Source organism: Hyperolius riggenbachi, chromosome 4 (assembly GCF_040937935.1).
Source record: "Hyperolius riggenbachi isolate aHypRig1 chromosome 4, aHypRig1.pri, whole genome shotgun sequence".
Classification (NCBI taxonomy): domain Eukaryota; kingdom Metazoa; phylum Chordata; class Amphibia; order Anura; family Hyperoliidae; genus Hyperolius; species Hyperolius riggenbachi.
In genome coordinates, this window is record NC_090649.1 from 298,894,844 (window position 1) to 298,920,172 (window position 25,329).

Genomic DNA, 25,329 nt, shown 5'->3' on the forward strand with positions numbered 1-25,329 from the left:
CATGTTTGTCTGTCGATGGTTAGTTAGGCGTGCTTGTCTCTATTGTGCTTATCACGTGGAGACCGCGCATAACCGCGTGCACTGTTGCGAATGAGTGCGGTGTTCGCGGTTAGCTAGCGTTTGTTATTTTCCGTATCTCTTTATTGTATTATTTGCTGTGCCTTTGCTACCCTCGTATTCTATTCTGATCTGCCTTGTGTCACGTCTGGCGATCGCACTTCTCGCGATCGCGTACCTATTTCATATCTGCTGTTGTGTGTGCGCGGTCGCGGGGTGGCGACTGGATTGGCGCACACACATACAACCTGTCCCTTTGCTCAATCTCATTCGCAATCGCCTCTCTTGCGATTGCGTTCTGCGCTTCGTACAATTCCTGTCTGGCACTTGTGGAGGTACAGAGGATTGGTTCCTCTGCACTCCCCAGCGCCATCTGCCGACAGGAATTTCCCTCTACAGGTGCGTAGCACCTTTTGCTGGGTGCCTGCAAATATACGCTTGTGGAGGATTTCCGCTGTGTCAGCGCACGCGTTGTGCGCTGATCACGGAGAAAGTTCCACAATCGTTACAGAATGACCAGCCGAACCCAAAACCCCAGTGTAGACGGAATTTCCGATTTGTACGATTTTGTCGAATATGGCTCTTGTACCTTTAAGAGATTTAAAAAACTTGAACCTTAATCAGCAGACGAATTTTTGTCTGAGTGTACAAAACTGTTAGCGAACCCTGAATTCCAATGCACCCCAGTGTCTACCTGGGCCCCCCAAATGGTCTACATTCTGTTGGGGGGCGAAATGTCAATGTGGGGTTATGATGTGTTAGATCATACCACCCTGAGTCAAAGACCCCTGGAATTCTTGGCCTTTTTAATTCACAATTGGCTGAGATTACCTCAATTACCATACCCCCTTAATGAGTTGTTGTCAGCAGCTCAATCAGCTGTTCCATCTACTCTTTCATCCATAAAGCAGCCATCCAAAGCCTCTAAGTCTAAACGTAAAAGATCTAGGAAGGCTTCCCAGCGGAAAGATCCGTTGCCTATGGCAACCACAGATAGAGAGGTTATTTCTGTCAAGTCTGAAATGGGCAAAACCATGCAGTATGATAATGATTTTTATAATGCATCTGCTGATCAGTTTCCAGGTTTTTTGCCCCAATCCAAAGCTTATGTGGATCCTGCTATAGGTAGGATCGCACACTATATTAAAGCAGTTAAAAAATCTGTACTCGTTCCTGATCCCCACCCATATGGAGATTATTTAGATACTGGGTTGTTCGAACCGCCATTTGCCTCATGGGAAATCGGGGCCTTGGTGGAGGAATTTGATTTGGATTGGAAAGCCTTTTGCGATTTTTACATCGCAAAAAGCGCGGATGTCCTGAACGATTGTCTTGACTCTGTGTGCCTTTTGATTGATTCTGATGAATGTGACGAGTGTGTTGTGGATCTGGGGATGTATGTGTGGCAGATCATTTTGGATGAATTACACACACACCAATTAATTGATCCCAATAAAGAGGTAAAAGATTCCCGTTCTGTTCCTGCTCCAGTTCCATCTGTAGACTGTGCGCACTATGATTGTTCATCCTTTGTTAAGTGTGCATGGGAGCCCCCGTTTGAGAAATGGGAGATCGAGCTCCTGGTCTATGAATTGGAATGTGATTGGAGATCGTTTTGCAATCATTACCGTTCTAAAAACGAAGCAGTTTTGTATGCGTGCATTGAGTCTGCGTGCACTTTAATCAAGACTGGTGAATGTATCTCTGACTTTGTGACTCCGCTGTTTGACGTGTGGAGAATGATTTTGGATGAACTACATGCGCTTCAATCTGCTAAAAACACATTGTCAGCGGACGATTGTTCCAATCCTCTGGATTTAAAGAAAGTGAGTTTTGAATGCATTCCCTTTCCCAAAGCAACTGAGTGTTTGAAGTCTGAGTGCAAGTCGTTCAGAGCAGTTGCTTGTGTGGAAGTTGAACCAGTGCGGTCTGATGTCGCCACCGCACGTATGGCTGCAAAAGGTCTGTGTGGTCCTGTGTCTAAGGAAGACAGATTTTTTCCCTCAGGTTCTCTAAGATCGTCCGTTTGTGAGCCTGCCATGGGGAAAATTCCTAAGTTATGCAACTTTAAGAAAATTATTGATGTGTCTAATAAAGTTTCTCCTGTTGTTGTCGCCACTTCTTTTGCAAATGAATCTATGTCTTATTCTGTTCGCACTTGTGCAGGCCTGTTGCCTGATGACAGTTGCTCCAGTGTTTCTGTCCTAGATGCCTTGCAGTCTGCTCCGCAGATCGCGGAGGTTTGCGATATGGAAGCGTCAGTTTCGCAACCTAAAGCAATCTTGGATCCGCAAATTTTGCGTTCTGACTCCTCGGATTCGACATTGTTAGCCGAATCTAAGAGTGAGACAGCGCTTCGGTTTTTCGAATCTGATGCTGAAGCTTCTTTGCTTTGTCCAGAGAAGCTTTCTCTGAACCTGCCCTGTACCATGAATGAAGGCATGATGTCCACTTGCATTGACATTTGCGAGTCTGATTCTGAAGAAAGTATTGACTCTCCACCCAGTACTCTGGATGAGTCAATATTGCCTTGTACAATATCTCCTGCCCTGCCCCTAGAGGCTCGTCTAGGTATTGCTGCTATTTTTACCTGTCTTTCTGCAGTTTTGGAGTTGCAAGCTAGTTTGACTACTACGCAGAGTTCTGGGTGCAGCGAGATTAAAGTTAGGGAGTCAGTGTGTGGTCCAGTGAGTATTCCTGTACGTTCCACTCATGATGATGAAATTCAGTCTCAGTTTATGGTGGAACCTTCCCTGGGACATCTGCCCTGTTCTCAAAGTAAAGTTCCAGTTTTGCCCTGTAACATGGACAGTACAGAATCCTTCTTAGACAACTTGAAAAATGATGTTCCTGAGGTCTTGTTTGATGATCTGAAGGTCTCCGAGTTCCTCCCAAAGGGTGCAGAACTTGTAGGAGATGTCTCCTGCCCCCCAGGTCCTTCTGAGGTGTTGCCCACTTCAGTAGGCATTGCTGCCTTGCTGACTACTTTTGCAGCTCTTGTGGAGCTTCATTCATGTGTAGTCAATGATGATATTACAGTTACAGAAAATTCTGAATTTGAGTCCGAGTCTTCTTTTGAAAGACCAGTACTTGTGACCTTTACTCGTGATGATTTTCTGCCCGGTACTGGTTTTGGTCTTGTCGTGTCGGACTCTGAGGTTGGCAGTTCCCCGACATGTCCTGAGGTTTCTCCTGTACTAGTGTACCCCGATGTGCTCTGTGACCCAGAAAGCCCAAGTGTGCCTCGGTTACCAGCGTGCTCAGATGCTTCCTCAGTGGAGACATGTTCTGATATAGCCTGCCTGCTTGCATGCCCAGAAGTGGTCCCTGAAAGTCCTGATCTTGATGGGTGTCCTGCTAATTTTGAGTCTGGAATAATCATAGGTTCCATAGGGGTTCTTGGTGGTTCTCCATGTGAGCCTGGTGAGCGTTCTGGCTTCTTGGGATCTCTGCGGAGCTTCAAGGCGTTCTGGGAGATTCCGGGAAAGGTTTTGCTTGGTGCCCTGAATACGATCAGCAATGGCTTTGGTGTTGTAAGGGACACTTCGAACAGGTATTGCGGCAGGTTTGGTATTCTTGGACGCTCCTTGGAAGGTGGTGGGTATTGTCTGGAGGGTGTCGATGGCTTCTTCTCTGGTGTCCACAGTCCTGATGGGTGTTATGCTGAGACTTGTAGTGCTGATGGGCATGTTTCGGTGGCTTCTGCTTCCGATGAGGTCGGTTTCGGATGGACTGACTCTGGAATTGGGCCTTGTCGGGCTGTCCCGACCTTCATGAGTCTTCAGTTAGAGTTTTGTGATGATACCAGTTTTGAGGGATGTCTGGAATCCATCCCTAGAGGGGGGGGGGGGGGTACTGTGATGATCAGCTCAGCTGGCTGCACAGGCAGACAGCTGTTTGTCCATTCCTCTAGTCTGTGGGCTGCAGGTCTCTGGAACAGAGACCTGTCTTTCCATTGCAAATTTCTGGTCTGTTCTCTTGCTGGGGAATTTGCATACATTCGTTATGCAAATCCCCTACCTGCCTTCTTTGATGTCTGGCACTATAAGAGCTTTATGTTTCCCAGAAGGCTTTGCTGGTAATTTCCTTTCCATGGACTGTTCCTGATGGACACTGCTGGAGTGTCAGCCATTGCTATCTAGTATAGTTAATTCCTGGGGGTTGCTTTAGGCTCCCCTTCTAGCCCAGTCAGGTTGGATTATCTGTATTGCCTGTTCTGTCTTGTCTTGCCTGTTGCCATTATCCTGTCCCAAAGGTGGTCGACAGGAAATGGTTCTGATCTCTGTTCTTGGAGTATAGCTGGTGCAGCGGTTGCTACCAGCTATCTCTTCTGTTCTGTCTCCTGGGATCGCGCTAGCTACTTTTTGCTAGCGCTGGGGATCCTTCTGTTCTGTCTTCTGGGATCGCGCTAGCTACTTTTCGCTAGCGCTGGGGATCCTTCTGTTCTGCTACTCAGTATCTGGATCGCGCTAGCCACTTTTCGCTAGTGCTGTGGATCCTATCTCTCGCTTGTCCCTGTTTTCGTGTGCTACGCTTGCTGGAGGCTCGGTGAGGTAACCGTTAAGCAAGCGCTCGTGTCCTCTGTTTCATGTTTGTCTGTCGATGGTTAGTTAGGCGTGCTTGTCTCTATTGTGCTTATCACATGGAGACCGCGCATAACCGCGTGCACTGTTGCGAATGAGTGCGGTGTTCGCGGTTAGCTAGCGTTTGTTATTTTCCGTATCTCTTTATTGTATTATTTGCTGTGCCTTTGCTACCCTCGTATTCTATTCTGATCTGCCTTGTGTCACGTCTGGCGATCGCACTTCTTGCGATCGCGTTCCTATTTCATATCTGCTGTTGTGTGTGCGCGGTCGCGGGGTGGCGACTGGATTGGCGCACACACATACAACCTGTCCCTTTGCTCAATCTCATTCGCAATCGCCTCTCTTGCGATTGCGTTCTGCGCTTCGTACAATTCCTGTCTGGCCTTGTGGAGGTACAGAGGATTGGTTCCTCTGCACTCCCCAGCGCCATCTGCCGACAGGAATTTCCCTCTACAGGTGCGTAGCACCTTTTGCTGGGTGCCTGCAAATATACGCTTGTGGAGGATTTCCGCTGTGTCAGCGCACGCGTTGTGCGCTGATCACGGAGAAAGTTCCACAATCGTTACAATTGCTAAACGTATATGAGACATTAGATCAGACGGCCAGCCAGGCAACTTGCACTTTCTAAAAGGAAATAAATATGGCCGCTTGCATGTCACTCTCAACTTGAGTTCCCTTTAAGCTATTTAATTTTCTTATTTAAGGGGTAAACGGGTTGAGCAGCCCCATGGATTTTTATGCATGCATCCAATTTCTCTGCTAAAATATGTTTGCTGTCAGGTATTTCATTCTCCGGATATCTTTCCTACATGCATTTTTCATCACTTTTTATCACATTTGCATCTCAGCTTTAAGTTCCCATGTCCTTCAATATACTTTGCAAAATATGTAGGTCACTGCAAGAATTTTATTTAATAGTGATATTTTAATACTGTCATAAATATCAGATCTAAAATCAAATACATTATTGCAATACGTTTTTCATTTTCACGATGGAGACTCTTATTATGAGAAGTGTCTAAAGGAAGAACTATTATTAAAGCAGAACTCTAATCTCCCATAACATTTCTTAACCATCTGATTAGGTTCAGTTGAAAGCATATCAAAAAATTCATTTGTAGAGACCTTTAATTCATTTTAGTTATCCTAGTAACATCATCACACACTGTACTATCCTGACAGCAAGTATATTGTGAGAGCGTTTGATGCAGGACTACTATTCCCATGATCTTTGAAATGAAATTCAATTTCACTAAAAAGTTGCCACAGACATGCACCTTTTATATAATTTAAGATTATTTTAAAAATGCCTTTCCTTTAATTTACTGCTATGAGTTTTAAAAACTAGCAGTACATTTTGCCAGGAATGAACAGACAGATTCCACAGAACTGATTATGCAGCAAAGTCTATGCACTGAACTGCACTTCCTGTATCTTGAAGGAGAAACAACAAATTATACTTACACTAAGTTCCTGTTTCCTTCAGCCAATTAAATCTTCTAAAATACAATCACAATGTCCACCAGCCAACAGCTTGGTCCCAGGAGTCAATTTAGTCACTTAATTAAATTAAAGTCAGTGGTCTTTTAGGTGTAATTTTTAAAAAGACTTGTAACAACTGTTACCGATTTGCCATTGTTTTGCAATGGCAAATCAAATTGAATCGAATCGAATACTGATCCGACATGTCGGAGTGAAACCCTGAACTAATACCTTTGAGATAGACACAAACAATTAACTTTTTCTCCTTAGTTTTCTCCCATTTGATATTTTCTATCTTGTCAATAAAATGCCTTTTAAACCCCCACCAAGCAAGAAAATTCACAACGTAACTTTGATAGTACTTTTTCTGCTACTTTTGGTACTTTTTCAATTGCCAAATGCTGAAAAGTTATTTTAGAAGATAAAAAATGATCACCTAGGAGAAAACTTAGGAGAAAAGGGGAATTGCATATGGCCCTTAATATCGGATTTCACAGCTGTAAAGTCAATATTTTCTCCACAGGTTAGAAGATATTCCAGTGCCACATGTTGGAGTTGATGATATTCATATTAGAATGTTGGCTGCTCCAGTGAATCCTGCAGACATAAACATGCTAGAAGGTAAGTGCTTACCAGTGTTAAAACTGGTATGCTATATAGTAACAGACTGTATGTATATTGACTGTATTATATTCAGCCTAAGATCAATAGGCTTGGAATCCACTAGGAGCGCTTCTCTGAGCGCTTTTCTATTTGAAAACTCTTGCTAATGTAATGCTATGGGTGTGATTCCACTAGAAGGATGTGATTTTATAAAAATCTCCCATAGCATTGCATTAGTAAGAGCTTTTTCAAATCACTAGGGCTTAGAAAAGGCTGCTAGTGGGTTTGAGCCCTTAGGGGGGTCTAGACCAAGGTATCCTTACTGAATAGGTGCTGGTTTACTGAACAGGAAGAGCTGGGATGCACCCACTGGTCACTTGCACCAGAGTGTTAGAGACAGAGCCCTTAACCATTACACTATCCAGTCACTGCTCATAGTTCACACATGATCCCCTATATAAGGTATTTGGGCCAACCAATTCTATTACAGGTGTGTTCCTCATTCAGATGCTCTGTATTTAAAAGACCACTATCGGGAAACATTTAGCTTTTAATCACCCCCATAGTAGTTACATCAATGATACAGAATCTTCAGTGTGTAATTATTTTCACTGTCTAGCATGTACCTTTAAATATTCACATATCGCTATATCCTGTAGCGTCAGCCCAGGCACTAAATGCTGACGGACTTCTGCAAGTCGAAAGCCAGCATAGGGGGAATCCTTGTCAGGTAAACTAACCGTTGGTTTAGTCCTTCCCCCATTTGCCCTGCTTTCCAACTACCAAGCCTGTGACAACTTGTGCTGTAACCTCTGTTCCTCCAGCACGGTTACTAAAAAGGCCCCTCGCACTCTCCGCCCTGCAGGCATTTGGGGAGACAGCTGTGATGGCTGCGCAATGAGCTGCTCTCGCTGTCAGTGTAATCACCACTGCTCTTGCGGCGAGTACAGTGACAGGGAGAGCGGCTCATTGCGCAGCCATCACAGCAGAAGCAAGGCAGCGGCGATTGAAAGGTGCGGGAGAGCAGCTCATTACACACAGTCGTGTATGGGGGGGGAGAAAGCTGTCTCCCCAAATGCCTGCAGAGCGGAGAGTGTGAGGGGCTTTTTGTAGTAACCGCGCTGGAGGAACAGAGGTTACAGCACAAGTTGTCACAGGCTTGGTAGTTGGAGAACAGGGCAAACGGGGGAAGGACTAAACCAATTGTTAGTTTACCTGACAAGGCTTCCCCCTATGCTGGCTTTCTAGTTGCAGAAGTCCGTCAGTGTTTAGTGCCTGGGCTGACACTACAGGATATAGTGGTATGTGAATATTTAAAGGTACATGCTAGACAGTGAAAATAATTACACAGTGAAGTTTCTGTATTATTGATGTAACTACTATGGGGGTGATTAAGAGCTAAATGTTTCGCGATATTGGTCCTTTAACAATTAAGTAAAATATATTTAAATGTTCAAGAGTTTAAACTTAAAGTGGAACTACAGTCAAAATATCCTCTCCAATCCAGTAGGTTACACCAGTGCTTCCCAATCCTATCCTCAAGGACTACTAATAGTACATGTTTTGCTGGAAATGGCACATATTCACAGGCGGGGAAATTAGTGTCTAAGCAGAGCTGATAAATTCCCTCTGTGGAGTTCCACAAAACACACAGCCTGGTACAACACATCCAATTTTGATTGGACAATGGTTGGAGAATTTTAGCACATATATGTAGTATGAGAGCTTACCTACACAATCTGTTGATAGTACTCAAAATCTGATGACCCTCATACTACATGGAGGTGGTAAAATAGGTCACTGACTGGACAATCAAAATTGGATGTGTGTACCAGGCTTAAAGGACAACTGAAGCAAGAGGGATATGGAGGCTTCCATATTGATTTCCTTTGAAACAATACCAGTTGCCTGGCTGTCCTGCTGATCCTCTGCCTCTAATACATTTTGCCATAGTCCTTGAACAAGCATGCAGCAGATCAGGTGTTTCTGACATTATTGTCAGATCTGACAAGATTAGCTGCATGCTTGTTTCTGGTGTTATTCAGACACGACTGCAGCCAAATTGATCAGCAGGTCTGCCAGGCAAGTGGTATTGTTTAAAAGAAAATGCATGTGGAGGCTTCCATATACCTCTCACTTCAGTTGTCCTTTAAGTCACTTATGAGAAAAATTATGTCATTAGCTGAAAAGATTTCATTGAATCATACAAAAAAATGACTTTGATAATGTATGCTTGATTTCATGCATACACGTTAATTTATGCAAAACTAATACAACCCTCTCATGTCTATTTAATGCAAGTGAACCCTGACATAAAATAAGTCAGTAAAAACATAAAGATAGGCGATAAAACAAGGATTAAAGGCACTAAAGAAGTTGTGCCAAGTGTGTTTGAGAAAGAAATACAGATTCAACTACACTATGAATAAATAAATATTCTATGCAAATTTGCATAATTATTATGATCACTATGTGGTGCCTAAGAATAGCTATATTCTTAGAAAGAGACTGGAATACAAGCACAGCTCATGATACTTTGCTAAGCAGGAGAGATGGTCAGTGAGATGCAAATAACTTTATGTAGATGCAAATTTTATGTTAATTTCATCCACATATGTACATCTTGAAACTAGACAAACCAAATGCAGTTGCTATTGATTTTGCATAAATTTGCATACAATTAATGTAAGTCCTGACAATTTCCTGTATGTGAAACTTGTTGCATTGTGGAAAATAACAAAATAACTGCAGTTTCCAACTGCCAAGCAACCATATGTAGTATACATATTAAAGGGGTTCTTTCGCAAAAAAAAGTAGGCAGTTAAAAAATGTGACAGATGACAGGTTTTGAGCCAGTCCATCTTGGATTCTCAGGGCTTTCTTTGTTTTCAACAGCATTTCCTGAACAGCAGTTTAACTGCCAAAATAGCAAGATACCAGCCGGCCTCCCTAATCACTTGCACACTATTATGTCAGTTAGATTTTGCAACTGTTGTTCAGGAAATGCTGTTGAAAACAAAGAAAGCCCTGAGAATCCCCCTTAAAAAGATGGACTGGCCCAAAACCTGTCATCTGTCACATTTTTTAACTGCCTACTTTTTTCGCGAAAGAACCCCTTTAAAATAACAACATTTTAGTCTATCACAATAATAATGGGTGTGGTTATAAATACTGGCAGTTGGTGCTATCTAATTTTTTTTTTGTCTGCCAGTAGTAAAGATGATTATGTGCAGGCTCATTGTAGATCCAACAACATGAAAAAAAATACATGGTGAAAATCAATCCTTTTTTGCTGCCAGGTAACCCCACTACATGACAAACATGTTGCTGTTATGCACACAGCTCAGGCTGTGAAAAAGCTCTTACTGACATCACTCATATAATAACTGTAATTATACAGTTATTATAATTATTATTACAGTTACTCACACTGTTGACTTTATGCAGGAAATTATGGAATTCTGCCCAGTCTACCAGCAGTTGGTGGCAATGAAGGGATTGGGGAAGTAGTAAGCACTGGTTGTCATGTGCATACCGTAAAACCAGGACAGTGGGTCGTTCCAATAGACTGTGGATTTGGTAAGTCCAACTAAAATATATGTTAAGAAACCCTGACATAATATTTGATCTCTAATGTTTGTTTCCAAACCCAGCCTGCAACCCTGTATTAATCTGAGACACCACTATGCGCTTTGAGTCCTATGGGAGAAAAGCACTTTACAAATGTTATTGTATTGTATTGTATTGTAAGACAAAATCTAGCTATTCCTTTCCACCCTATTTGTTACCATCAGTAGGACACCCATCCTTGTTTAGATTATTTTGTTTGTGTTGATGAACAATATCCACTCTGTGACATATACATGCATTGATTCATTTAGTGTAATTTGTATACAGCATGCCGAGATGTGACATTGTGGGGATACACAGTGAAAGGAGAGGATGTGACACATACATCAGAGTGACTAGGGGACACGGGATACATTAAGGGGTGCAATATGTACGACTTGTAAGGGAAATCACATTGATGGGGATGGTAAGGAGTGTTTAAACCTTGTGGTTAAAAATACATATTTCTCATATACATAAAAAAATGTTCCACTATATCTGATATGTGTGCTTATAATGGCAGTCACAATTTACTAAGTGATTTGTAACATGTTTCTACTGGAATTTCCCTATACATTATAGAGAAGTAAAAAAGTATAACTTTTATTGTAAAAAAGCTAAAAAGCCCCAATGGGCCAAATCAATGATCAGTGAACACACAAATGGACCTGTGTCCCAGCTGCTAGGTACAGACAGGTCCATATTTGTTTTTACCAATTACCATTCATTGATTTGACCCATTGTGGCTTTTTAGCTTTTTTACAATACAAATTAGATTTACTTCTCTGCATGCATAGGGCAATTGTGGTAGGAATGATTGTTGTCCGGATCATGAACAATTCGGATCTTTGATCTGAACCCTTTTGTGAGTCGAATCATCCGGATCAGCAAAATGAACAGATTCGGATCAAAAGGGGTGGAGCCAGGAGCGGCACGCCCCCCTCTCTCAGCGGGCACCGGGGTCCTGGAAGCAGAGCGGAGATAGATCGCTTAGTTGGAGGGGAGCCAGCCTTGCAGAGACAGGTAGTTGGGAGAGGGGACATGGGTGCCACTGCCATATATGTGTGGAACACACTACTGGCTGCAATGTGCTGCTGATTATAGGCTGTCTGTTGTAGTTGTGAACAAATGGGAAACTTTTGGCTGAGAAGCACAGCTCAGTAACTCTGCTGGGCTGAATGAATGACAGGACAGGCATTGCGATTGCTGTGCAATATGATCCTCCTGCACTCTGCTCTAAACAGCTGCACTTATCTTCTCCCTAAATTTGTGATGTGTTCGAGGTGAGAAAAGGGGAATGCTTTCTTTCACTGTGAGACGTTTACATTCAGAGTATACAGATGAACATATAGGTGAAATATATGTAAAGCATATGATCGCAATTGGGTATTGTGCGCAAAAAAACATTTCTGCTCTCTGCTCACCCCTCTTCGTTCACCTACTCCCTTATGTTCACTCCCTGCCTGTCTCTGTCCACCATCCCCCCTTCTCTATCTGTCCACCCCCCTCCCCTTCTCTGTCCATCCACCCACCCCCCTCCCCTTCTCTTGTCTGTCCACTGCTGGAAAAGTCCTGTCCTGCTAGTCATTTCACCCCCCGAATGCTTTCCTAGTAAAATGATCCGAGATTCGGATCAAAGATCCGGATCTTTTCAATGATCCGATTCGAATCATCCGAATCATTGAAAAGATCTGAACTTCCCATCTCTAGTAGGAATATGTTTGGAATTGTTTCCCCCAGTGCTAACATTTGGAGTCTTTGTGTTTGCTAGATGATTTCCATCCAGCACTATGGAGATTTTTGCTCTAGGTAACGGCATCAATGATGCGTTTTAAATATGAATTTTGTCTGAAAATAATCAGAGAAACAAAACACGCATAATGCAATAAATGTTATATTTGTCCATGTATGTAGACTCGATGGCTAGGAGATCAGAACAAATATGAACAGATTCTGTGCAAGGACAAACTTTGTATTAACATACAGTGTTACAACATGCATCTGCTTTCCATAATTTTTTCTTCTGGTCTTCATGTGTGTTCTGTACTTTATTCATGCATGGTGGCAGAACTGCAGCCCTGATTTCATCATTCATCCCCCCCACACACCTGGTGGTGGTGGGGGAGACTGGGAACCCGGCAGTTAGGCCCAGACTGGGAACCTGGCAGTTAGGCCCCATTACAGTGGTGTGTTGTGGTACAACGGCTGCTTTGTAACATGGCTTACCACACTGCAATGCGACGTTCAGTTTTACTTTTTGGTGGCTTATATTTATGTTAATGGTGGTAAAGGACAGTCCAAAGGTAGGACATGTTCTGCTTTGCCACTCTTAGTTTTCTCACCTCTGTGTTATGTACACAGTTGCTTCCATATGCGTACAGTAAGATGGAGAAGATTTTTCTGCCATAACACATTGGCATTTTAGTGGCAATCATGATAAAATCATTGCATGATAACTCCGGGCATCAACAATTGAGAGAGAACTTTCAGCGCACCCTTTGTGATAGCAACACTGGAGGGCAAATTTATAAAGCTACACAGCGACAATTAGGAGACATTTTGACATTTTACGAACTCCTTATGGATAACTGAACTTACAATCGCTAGTTCAGTTGCCATCTGTGATTGCTTTTTAGCAAAGTCAATGACAGTTCCTATCTGGCACCTTCTTATGCACAACTCCCTCATTGTTACTGTAGCCTTCCTCTCTCTCACACACTTTCTGCAGGAGGAGATTTTCTCATTTCAACCTCTAGAAGCATCAGTAGATCACTGAGGATGTTGTGTAACTTCCTATGGAAAACATCACAAGCCCCGCCCTGCCATTTATTAGTACCGGCAGACTTATAGATAGAGGATTATATTTTGTGCAGAAGAGCTGGTGGTAAGGTGGCTGCAGCTGGAGAGGAGGACATCCTGAGATACATCTGCAGATTCTGAGATGTAACAGCTATTGATTTTTCTTATTAACACATACCTGACAGATAAAAAAAGAAGGTAATCAAAGGTGCGTGCACCAGATGACGAGTTTGTGTGCCAATCTTGCCTCATCAAAAATTATATGAATTCTGTGTAATGCTGGGGGGGGGGGGGGGGGCATACTGTCTGACCACCCAGCACAATAAAGCTAAGAGCAGGATAATGGAAGAGGCTACACAGGCTGCCCAGAGCAACTGCAGCTCTGGGTTTCCAATAATATGCAATAGCAGCGCAGTGCGATGTTGCGCTACTTTTGCGATAGCAAACATTCAAGCGAATACAAGACAGACTGGAGTGAGGTAGCCAACAGCAACCACAGCAATGGCTACCTCGCAAGGACTGGACTGGAATGAAGCAGCCAATCCCGACTGCAGCAATGGCTTACTTCACAAGGACAGGACTGAGAGGATTCGCCGCTCCTGCGCAGGAGATTGGCGCAACCCACAAGGCAGAGTACAAGAGCACAGATAAATCACACAAGAGTATCACAAAAATTATAATTACAGCTATCAATGTGATACAGTAATTCACGAATGCAATATGGAAAACAACAAACACGCTAGTATGCGTATATATTGGCAATGAACCAATATATGACGCAAGACTAGCAAAAATAACAAATGCTGACTAGAATATGTATATATTTTGGAAATGAACCAATATATAACATAAATCAGGATGACTAGCTAGATCTGAAGCAATGCAGCAACTAAGCTAGGCAATACAATACTACAACTCTATACTAGAAGGAGTACGTATATATGTCACCGTGGGAAATATATAAGGTAACTCCACAAGAACTAAACTAGAAAGTAACAGTACAAGGAACTATATTTCACAGTGTTCAGAGACCAACTATCAGCCTAGACTGACTGAAACTATGATGGGCGGGGCACGCCTGCAGAAAGCAAACCTTTATACTGAAGTCATCCAATGAAAGCAGAGATGCAAATCTCCACACAGGTGAATGGTAATCAGTCACAAGCAGGCTGGCTTGACCACCATTCCCTAGCTGACAGACTATCACAAGCAATGCCATGCTAGCAAATGCATGTGAAGGAATCAGAACTACTTGGCTGCAGCACCTCTGCAGCCAGCAGTACATGCTGCAGAAGCGATCATGACATTCTGTTTCTTGTCTTAATACTGAGATGCAATCCAAAAGTGAATCATCATAAACTTTGTATACCACACTGTGAATCCAGTACTACCAAGTACTGACAGTGATCAATTTACGCATAAAATAAGCCAAACTGACATACCCAACTAATTTCAACAACAATGAATTTGCAGTTTCTAGTAAAAAGTCAATAGACCATATTCTGTTGACTTTTCTCCTGATTTTTCTCTCAGGACATACAATTTTTTTCCTATCGACATTATTACTTTGTAGCAACTATCTGTTGAAAAAGTACTAAAGAGGAGGCAAAAGCTAATCTGATCAGAGAGGGCTCTATCTGACTGAATCACTCCACACACAGTACACTGATGTTCAATTAGGGGCATAACTTACACACCCAGCCTCCCTGAAAAATTCGTCAGGCAGGCCCCGCCCAACTCCCAAATTCCCATTTCCCTCTCCCCCGCGAGCCTCCGGAACTCCTCTTTTCTCCCCAACCCTGTACTCTAGACATCATGCAGAGCAACGGCAGCTCCAAAAGGGAATAACGCCGCTAGGGACGAGCTTCCAACCCACCACCAATCAAGCAATATCTTCCATCTGGCGTGATTGATCGGAAATAATTTTCACTGTCGATTTCTAGCAGATTCGATCACACGATTGAATCGGCTGAATATTGTTGGAAAATATCCACAAGTATATGGTCACCTTTAGATTGGTAAGACTGTACAATCAAGATTGTATCATCAGTGGGCACTTTTAGTTCATTGCGTATGGTAACTCACTAGAATTGCATATCACTATTAGCACTATCAACAGATTACTGAACTAGAGGTTAAATGTTTAATTATCCTTTAAAAATAACTCCATATTATACAATTATGTTTATTTTTTTTTACCTGTTACAGTACTATAAAAAGATAAGAGCACTATATAAATCATTCATAATGAAAATAGTTAAAATACAATTAGCATTTGTATAATGTTTTAAATGGTAATAAACACATATACCTATCTCACCACGGGCTTCCTTGAACAGTAATTTCAAAGCACGTTGCTGCAGAATGTCATTCTCATTTTACACTTCCTAACTATGCGCTTTTTCTGCATTAAGGCTGAAATATTTGCATAGCATACAAAATCCTACTTACACAGGCGCAAAGTGGCTTTTGTCAAGGTGCCAGAGTCTATCTCTTTCAAATGCAGAAAGCTGATATTTTTATGAAACAATGTCTGTACTGCTTACGCTTGCTTTGTACTTTTAAAGACAAACTGTAGTGAAAATAATGTAATGAATACAGTTTTTTTCACTTTTTTTACAATATTCATGAATAAATTATTTAGTAAGTTTCTTTTTTAAATGTATCTAATGTGGTGACGTCTGTAGTAGAGGCTTGCGCAGGTCCAATTTTTCATACCCGCACCTGACCCGCACCCGCAGACCCCCTACCCGCACCGACCCACAAACCACTTTCAGGTGAATTTGATACCCAGACCCGCTGCACCCGACCCGCAACCCGTATTTTCCATTTACTTCTAAAGTACACATTTAACCTCCCTGGCGGTACGCAGTTTCAGATGATGCGTCCGCGGGAGGATTTTTGTGAATGAAATTTGATCTACATGCTTAAGCTAGCACTTTGCTAATTAACTGTGGCCCCCAAGTCCCCCGGCAACTATCCAATCTCCCCGATCGCTGCCGGCAATATTTACCCGTCCGCGATCCTGCGAGAGCCGCATCTTCACCCTTTAGCTTCAGTCGCCGCTATGCCGAGGATCGGACATGACGCCATGCGCAGTCCCGATCCACCCCATAGCAAAGCCTGAAGCTGATTGGGAGGCTGCGTCATCGTGGAATCACTGGAGGGTATGCATAACGGCGGGGATCGCGGGTGATTGGGGAGAGTGGTGGGACTTGGAAGACATAGATAGCTAGCCAAGTGCTAGCTGAAGCCTATAAATCAGATTTTATTAAAAAAAAAAAAGAAAAACCCCGGGGGCCATGTGATCCTCTCCGGCGACTAGCCCGAACGTAGGTCGGGCTTACCGCCAGGAAGGTTAAAGCAACATTGGGGAGCTATAAAGTAAATAAAACCTTTTTTTTATACACAAACCAAAGTGAAAGAAGTGTTTAAAATATTTTTTTTTTACTCTTATTCAAATCAATTAAAACCGAGAAATAGCAGTGCACCCACATTTCTATCACTGTATGCTGTAGGCTGCTCCCCATCTACACTACATCTAGTGGAAGTTTCCCCCCCGGCCACTGCAATGCACACTGGGAGACATAGTACATTAATGTAATCACAAGAGATGTAGGCACATTAATGTACTACATCTCCCAGCATGCATTGTGGTGACACTTCCACTGCTGCAGCTATGAGTTGCAAGGAATACACTGCGTCCAGGCTCATATAAATAATTTTCAGATTTAAGGGTGCATACATACACACAATCTTGATCCTCCATGTAGTACAAGGGCCAATCAAAATTGGGCAATCAAAATTGTGTGAGAGTGCACCCAAAGAGCAATTACTTCTGTTAGAACCTTTATTTGTTAATGATGAAGGTGCTTGGAAGATCTACCGGTGCAAAAACGTGTAGGCTTGAGAAGAAATATTGTTGTATGCCAAAATTAACTTGCCTTGTAACAACATGGATACGAGTGTGTGCGGTTAGGTGGACTAGGCTTTGCGTCCTGCGGCTGTAACAACTATGAGCAAATTGAGTATGTAATCTCTGGCCAATTCAAATTGCATGTGTATATACACCGTAAATTATCTTTTCTTCATTACAGTAGCTCAACAGCAAAATAAACGGTAATTCATTAAGAAAATCAGGATTGCATACGAGTACAACAAGGCTTTTAAGCAGGGAGAACAAATATACTGTATATGCACACCTACTCAGGACTTACCAATCAGAATCAAAGTTATTTGGAGCAGATTTGTCGCAACCAAAAGAAAATAAAAACCAGCACACACAATTGTTTCACTTTTGCAATACATTTCCCTCCATTTTGGATGCACTTGTTTTGATAAATCTGCCCCATTGTCTTGTAAACCTGTCTGATAATAAAATCCTGTATTTAATTATTCTTGTCATGTGCAGCAAACACATACCTGTGTGTGCTAGATGGCTGTGGATGCCACATGTGGCATGTGCTTCTCTAACTGCCATGTGCTTCTCTGCCTCCTCCCTCCAGCTTTAGAGAACATGCCAGAACAGTCTCAGCTCTTGTCCTATCAAATATCCCCAGTCACTAACAGACAGAGCTTTCCTATCACACCTTTTCCTCTAACAGAGCATGTCCCAGGGATTTCTGGCCATCTATAAAAAACACATCTTCAGTCTCACACTGGCATGTTCCCAGTTATATGCACAAGTATGGGGGGAGGGGAGGTCTCAACTTGAGAGCAGTAAACAAGTCAGCAAGAAAGTATTCTGGTGCCAGCATTCATCACAGATTTCGGGAAGGCAAAAGATACAGAATTATCTTATGCTTGTTTTGACTACCGGCGACCCGACCCGCTACCCACACCCCACCCGCACCCGCAATACCCACAATTCGGGTACCCGACCCACTGCAGGCGTCTATTCTGTAGCTCTCTCAGGTGCATCTCTTTGGAATGTTTATTGAGCGCTCTGAAGTCAGTAAAAAATATACCTGGGCCAATATGCAATCAAGTTTTTCTCCTGAGCTTTCTCCTTGGAGAAAAATGTTCTACTTATTTTTGTAATAACTTTTCAGCACTTTGCAATTGAAAAAGTACCAACAATTATGTGAGAAAGTACCTTAAAAATTATTTTGAGTATTTTCTTGCTTGCTGATGGTGTAAATAGATAGAGGATGTGTAAGAAAATTACTGTAAAAGTAGGCATCCTAAATATTTTACTGCATTGTAGAGTCTGTCAATGCAGTGCCTCTTTAACTGCTACAGGAGGGGTTCTGTTACAGAAATAGAAAGTATACTGTATGTCATATGAAATAATTATTTCTTATTCATATGCTGAGCTGTGTGAGTTCATCATCATTGGCAAACATCCATTCCACCCAATGTCAGTCCACTTGCTCAATTACGGTACTTTTTTTTAACTAAAAGGCCTCCCTGGTAAAGAAAGAAGATAAATATAAATGAGAACAGACTATACACAATGGATAAAATAGGCTATGTTGGGCACTTCAAAGCTTTTGTGTTGTTCTTGCAGTTGAGTTTTTATTTGTGCATTTTTGCCATGAAGGTAGGTAAAAGTATGAAAGGTCTAGAAAGAGTGAGGGATATTATTGATGTCTGAGCAGCTGTCACATTAAAGTGATCCAGCTGAAATGTGTTCCAAATCATGCTGATCCCAATATGCCTCCGATGCAATTCTATGGCTGCTTGCTTGAGATACAAGCAAAAAGGTTTCCAGTGTGAATTAAATGTCAGACAATATTTCTTCTTCAAAGCACAGGCCAGATTTACCGGTAATTTTCACCACTAGACACACACGGGCTCATGTTCAATCATCATCTTCTTTTTAAATTCAAGAAAAGTAAGCAGCCAGCTTACAACTTACAACTTAAAGAGCACCTGTCACCAGAGAAATAGCGAAGCTGCCATTACTGACTAAAATGCTTCCTGTTTGTAAAGCTGGCCATGTGGCAACAGTGTTGTCGAGTGATTATGCAGATCATGAAAGAAAAGTAAGCAGCCAGCTTACAACTTACAACTTGAAGTTGTCGAGTGATTCTGCAGATCATGTATTCTGATTTCTCGTTAGAGTCAAAGGAGCATAATTCAATACAGCCTTTCAATAAGCATTCCGTAAAGAGGTCCACAATGGCAGCTTCTATGTGTGGCAAATCTGTGTGTCATTTTGTCTGACTAATCATTCTGCTAACCCCTCCTGTAATCAAGCTCCCTATACTATTATTGACCAGGACCTGTTGATCCATCTGTATTTTAGGGCATTTGAATCAGAAGCTCCCTATCCTGGACTGATTACTGATGCAATATATTCAAAGACCCTAATTGGATCACCCAACCCTCCCTTATTTAGCATTAATAAAGAGTGTAGAGATTACATGAGGTAGAATTGGAAAAATAATTAGCAAAATCAATGAACCCTTTGCATACTCTCAAATATTTATTACAAGTCAGCCATTCAGGAATCACTATTAATGGGTTAACAGTCGGGGGTCCAGAGGCGTAACTATAGGTGAGCAGAGGCCCCCAACTACTTACCTTCCCTCCCTCTGATACTTCAGACCAGGTGTTTTGTGTTATGGGTGTGAAGATGATGATCGCCATGCTTTTTTATGCTCCTTATAAGATGGACCCCCAGGCTGTGAGGGTCACCAAGGGGTAGCAAGGGATGGTTTGCAGGGGGCACCATGATTTGTAGTTTTGTCCCTGCACTAGTAATGGCAGTGGCATAGCAATAGGGGGTGCAGAGGTAGCGACCGCATCGGGGCCCTTGGGCTAGAGCGGCCCTGAGGAGCCCACCCCTCAAACACAGTATTAGCTCTTTATTGGTCCTGTGCTGATAATATTCACTTCCATGGTCGATTTGAATAGTATAGATCAGTGTTTCTCAACATTTTATTGGTATGTACCCCTTTTAAAACCCTGGACTCACAAAGTACCCCCTAGCATGGTAAACAATATCACACGTACCCCTTGACAAATATATATTTAATCATAGTGGTTCTAAACAATTTTAAAGCATTTACTATTGCTTTTAATTAGCTAAAATACTACTTTAGTGCTGTTTAAATAAGATTTATCATTTTCTAAAACTCTAAATATGTTGTTTTTGGTTAAGTATATCAAGCCCGAGTACCCCCTGGAACCATCAGAAGTACCCCCTGGGGTACGCGTACCACACGTTGAGAACCTATTGTATAGATAATTAACACACAGTTTCCCATCCCCTTCCCATCTTGCACCTGACACTGTGGTTGTCCTTGATTGGCTTTGGTGTGTTGTATCAATTGTTATCTATAGCATGCTTGGGGGGCAATGCTAAATTTGCACTGGGGCCCATGGCTTCTTAGCTATGTCACTGAGTAATGGTAACATTGCTGTGCGCACACTAACTTTATCAGGGTTTACTGCATCAGGCCCATAGTGTGAACTCACCTTTAGGTTTGAAGTCATGCAGTATTTTGAGAATTACATGTGGAATTTCATTGAGGGCTCTTTCACACCAGAGCCCACTTCTGGCGTTTGAACGCAAAGTCTATGCTTTGCGTTAACCAAGGTAAAAGGAAAGTCCATAGACTTTCCTTTTACCTTTCACACCCGACGCTGCGTTTCGATACGTTGCGATACGACGCGTCCCGGCGCATTTTATCGTCGGGAATCGCCGTTTCCCCCTCGGGGTAATTAACTACCACCGCCGCTACTCAGCGTCGCACCGGAGTTTCCCGACAACACGCCGCAACGCGTGCAGGAGCCGTTCTCCTGCACGCTTTTGGTGTGTAACGAGCCTGATGATTTGAATCATTATGGGAGCTTTAAAAAACAGAAACCAGCTGCAGTATGATTAATATTTGTTATTACACTGAGTATATCAAGTACTTTCCTTAACCTTTTCGGGACCGGCCGCCTACCCCCCCTTGAGGACCAAGGCATTTTGCGCGGGAGGGGGGTGCGCGCGTTTGGGGGGGTCAGGCGGCCGGATCCCGTGTGTGGCTGGCTGGATTGGTGTCCCCCCATGGTGGCCTGTGCCCCCCCCCCCCTTCTGCCAGCAGCCTTCACTTACCTTCCAGGCTCCAGCGATGAGCCGCACGGGACCCTCTTCTCCGGCCGGCATCTCCGTTCTGTCTGGCGATCAGTTCTGGGTCGCGGCTTGATGACGTCATCAAGCCGGGACCCAACGTCAGATGGAGCGGAGATGCCGGCCAGAGCGGAGGGGGGTGCCGATCGTCGCGGGAACGGCAGGGAGGTAAGTGGATCCTCTTCTTTTCCCCCCCTGCCACCGCAGCTGTCAAACTGATCACTACGATCCGACGGCGATCGTAGTGATCACGTGATCAGCAACCATACGCGATGGCTGCTGATCACTCAGGGGAGATGTCGGCTGTCATATGACAGCTTAATCTCCCCCTCCGGGTGCGCACGATCGCGTCGGGAGCGGAAATTGCGGGCTGGCGTAGATTCTACGCTGCAACAGGCTAGAACAGCCACAAGTGCGGCGTAGAATCTAATGCACGCGGCCCCGAAAAGGTTAAGCAATGCAAAAAAAAACCCTATGTAATATGTATAAAATGTGTTATATTTGTTGACAAATGCCTCAAGACCGGCAATGCTAGACACTGAAAGCAATGCACGGATCTGTGATTATAGATGTAAAAACTTTCCAGATTACTAACGATGTTTCCCATCGCCAATCTGAGCTTAGCTTTTATGTGGTGTTGTGTCATACAGCAGGCGTGTCATTGTGAAAATGTTTCAATTGTCTTTCCTATTTCCCTTTCATTGTCTCTCAGTTCCCTTCTCTCTCAGCTTTCAACACTTCCCTATAACCTCTCAAATAGCTTTTTGCTAACCTCTCTTCAGTTACAGAAAGGAGTTAAAATATCAAATACATCACTTGTAATAACTCATGAGTTACACTTTGTGGATTAGTGTTTTTGAGATATTTCCCTGAGGCATTGTTCACAGTGAGCAGTTGCGTTTTAGAATAATTGCGTTTTAGAACAAATCAGGCAGCCAAATGGCGCATTTTAAAATATCATTTAGCCGTTCATGTAAAAGACCCTAAGTTATGAATGCATTAACAGCCTTTATGAATTGACATTTAGGGCTAGTTCACAGTGGTCAGTGGTGTTGCAGAATAATTCTGCATGACAACTCACTGCCCATACAATTCTATGGGCCTGTCCACAGTACTGTGTTGTTGTAACTGATTGCTTTATTCTAACTCACTGCATGCAGGCTTTTATTTAAAGTCTGTGTCCATCTCCATTGCTGTTCCCTATCTTCACTTCATGCATTATTGCTTTGGGAATCGACACAAAGTGTTTACACACATCCTGTATGTTTATTATTAATTAAGTAAAATTTTGCCCTTTTTAATGATATTCCTGCCAAACCTTTGCTTTATCTTTCAATCATTTCTTCCCGTGTTGCTAATGAGTGGCACATATTTGGAAAGCACACAGCAAGGGGTAGGTGTAGTTGGCATGAAAGCGGGGATAATGGAATTCATATAAAAAATATGGATTTGTTATCCAGCATGAATTGAGATATATATTTCAGGCATTGGTATTTTTAGTAAAGGATATCCAATTTCAGGAACATCTAAAATGAATGTGTCACAGGTGTCAGCTAGAGAAATCTGTATCTCATCTCTCCAGCAAGGCAATGTGGGGAAAGTGATATATGCAGCCCGGTGACTCCAGCACCCTGCGCAGTCATCAATACCTTCCTAAAGTAACAATCGTGGAGTTGATGTATTGAGAGCATCAAGTGCATTGCCGTATAATCTTTCATCTGGAACACTGCAGATGTTTTCAATAAAACAACACTCTATAGTGCTTTTTCTTTAAAAAAAAAAAAAAAACTTAACAGGAAAGGTGCACCCCCAAGACACACTGATAGCTATAAGAAAATAATATCATTTATTACAGAAAATAAAATGTTCAGGATACATACAAAATCAATAAAAACACAGCACACTCTTAGCCGTTCAGTAAACAATATACTCCGGCACACTGGACCATAAAATTATTTGTTAGATTCAATCGGTTTCATACCTTAAAGGCTGTCTAATCATAGTTATGTAGAACTGTGTTACCTCTTAAGCCCCATCTACACCATACAATTTTTGGTCCGAATCGATTTGTTTCATTGATTCGATTCGATTCAATCTGACATGTCCGATCGGGATTTGATTCGAAATGAATCCCATGTGCATTTCGGAATGTATGATGCGCGACATGCAAAAACAGACAGCACTTCTGCCGTTCACATCATATGTAGAGAGATGGCCTGAACTGTTCATCCAGCGAATACTTGGCAGCGAATAAGGGGTGTTCGCTTTCACATCAGCATAAGAACACTTGGCATGTTCGACCCGCCCTCTATACATTATAATGGAGCCAAAAATGTACCCCTCACCCCAGAGTCAGCAGAAACATGGCAGCCAATCAGCTATCCCTCTCACCTGGACCGCCCCCACACCTATCAGAAAGCCAGCACTGCAGGCATTTTGCAGTCTGTGTTTGGGTTCTGTGCTAGGCAGATCAGGGAGAGTGTGCTACTGACAGAGAGAGCGCTGGGTAGGCCTGTGTTATGTGTCCCCAGTGCAAGATAATTCTGCTATCACATTTTCCTGAACAGCTAAGCCCTTCTTAGGGATAGTATATTGTTTTTCTTGCTATTGTATTGCTGTTCTGCATCCAGTGCATAAATTAGCTGTTGGGGATAGGTCTGCTGGTCCTAGTAGTGCACCGACCATAACCCAATAATCCTTTACCACCACTACTGGCATCTAGCATCCATTACTGCTCACTGTATATGGCCTTAGTGCAGAATCTATGTTTTTTTGGTCACTTAACTGTCAACGAACTACCTCAGCCTGACCTAGGCTGGAAAACTGCGATCGTCTGCACTCCCACAAACGTGCGCACAAGCACGGCGACCACTACACACCACTACACAAAGATTGCCGCAGAGAGTACTAACATTTATGTCCTGGAGGAGTCAACTAGCAAAAACAATGATTTGCTCAATGCTCACCTGATGTTATCACTAAAGCTCTTTGCGCTTGTTTGCGGTGCATTAAACGTGACATTTTGTCTGTCAGTGTGAACCGGGCCTAACCCTTACACTACCTGATGGACGTGTACACATGCTGGACATTTTAAAGCACTTAATTACACACATTTAATGTACTGTGATGTCTGCCCTTTAGAGATTAAAACACAACTCTGTGCCAACTATGACTTTTGCCATGGATCCCCCTCCGGCATGCCCACGGTCCAGGTGTTACACCCCTTGAAATAACTTTTCCATCATTTTTGTGGCCAGAAACAGTCCCTATAGGTTTTACATTTTGCAGATTCGCAAACTTCTGCAGAAATTCGCATTTGAGGTTCGTGAACCATAAATTTGATGTACGGGCCATCACTAATCATATGCACTGCACAGCAGCGCAATGCGCTATCGCACTGCTGCATGCATTTTGCGGGAAGCACAGCGCGGACCCATTCACTGATAAGATCATCAGCGCATAACAGCATGTTGCATTCCATTCGCATGACCATCTCTGCTAAATGATGTAAACGAGAGCTAAGAAATATAGTACCCCTATTGGTATTAGGCAATTGATGGTTCATAATAGTTGGTATATGTATGACAGCTGGTGTGGCACTCGTGTCGTAGACTGGACATTAGTATTGGAAATGAAGAGGAGAAACAATGAAAAACCTTTAGTGCAGTAAGTCAGTCCCATGAATTTCCACAGCTCAAAATGTTAATAATTAATAGTGATGTTTTTATGCAATCCTTATGGCTGGCACACAGTTTAAGCCTCTGGTAAATGTCCCAACAATCTACATCGCTCAATAACTAACATATGGCCATAGATCTGGCATCTGGCATGGTCAAGCATCATGCAGCGTCAGTAGGGAGAGTATATATGGATTGAATGGCAATACAACAGATAGATTACTGCATGAATCACCTCTCAAGGCATACTGCATAGCATGTATACAGCATATGCTGGAAGATGAATTATATCCCTTGAGCTGTGATTCATATTGTTGGGCAGGTCCTGCTATTTAAAAGTTATCAGTCATCAGCCAGCTGTACCAATCAAGAATGCTGTTGCTACTCTTTTATCTGACATTGCATAGTACTTGACCTCTGCATGCCATCTGTACAGGGTTACCAATCAATT

The 25,329-nt window shown here is 42.8% G+C and overlaps 1 protein-coding gene across 1 annotated transcript in view; it reads left to right on the top strand.

The window, feature by feature from the left end:
* The window catches only part of LOC137570758 (enoyl-[acyl-carrier-protein] reductase, mitochondrial-like), a 99,047-nt gene that overhangs the window by 15,560 nt on the left and 58,158 nt on the right, over nt 1–25,329 (top strand). Inside the window, exons 2-3 of the mRNA XM_068279480.1 lie at nt 6,649–6,746; nt 10,176–10,307. Coding sequence (XP_068135581.1) covers nt 6,649–6,746; nt 10,176–10,307 — 230 coding nt within the window. The remainder of the gene's footprint in view (nt 1–6,648; nt 6,747–10,175; nt 10,308–25,329) is intronic.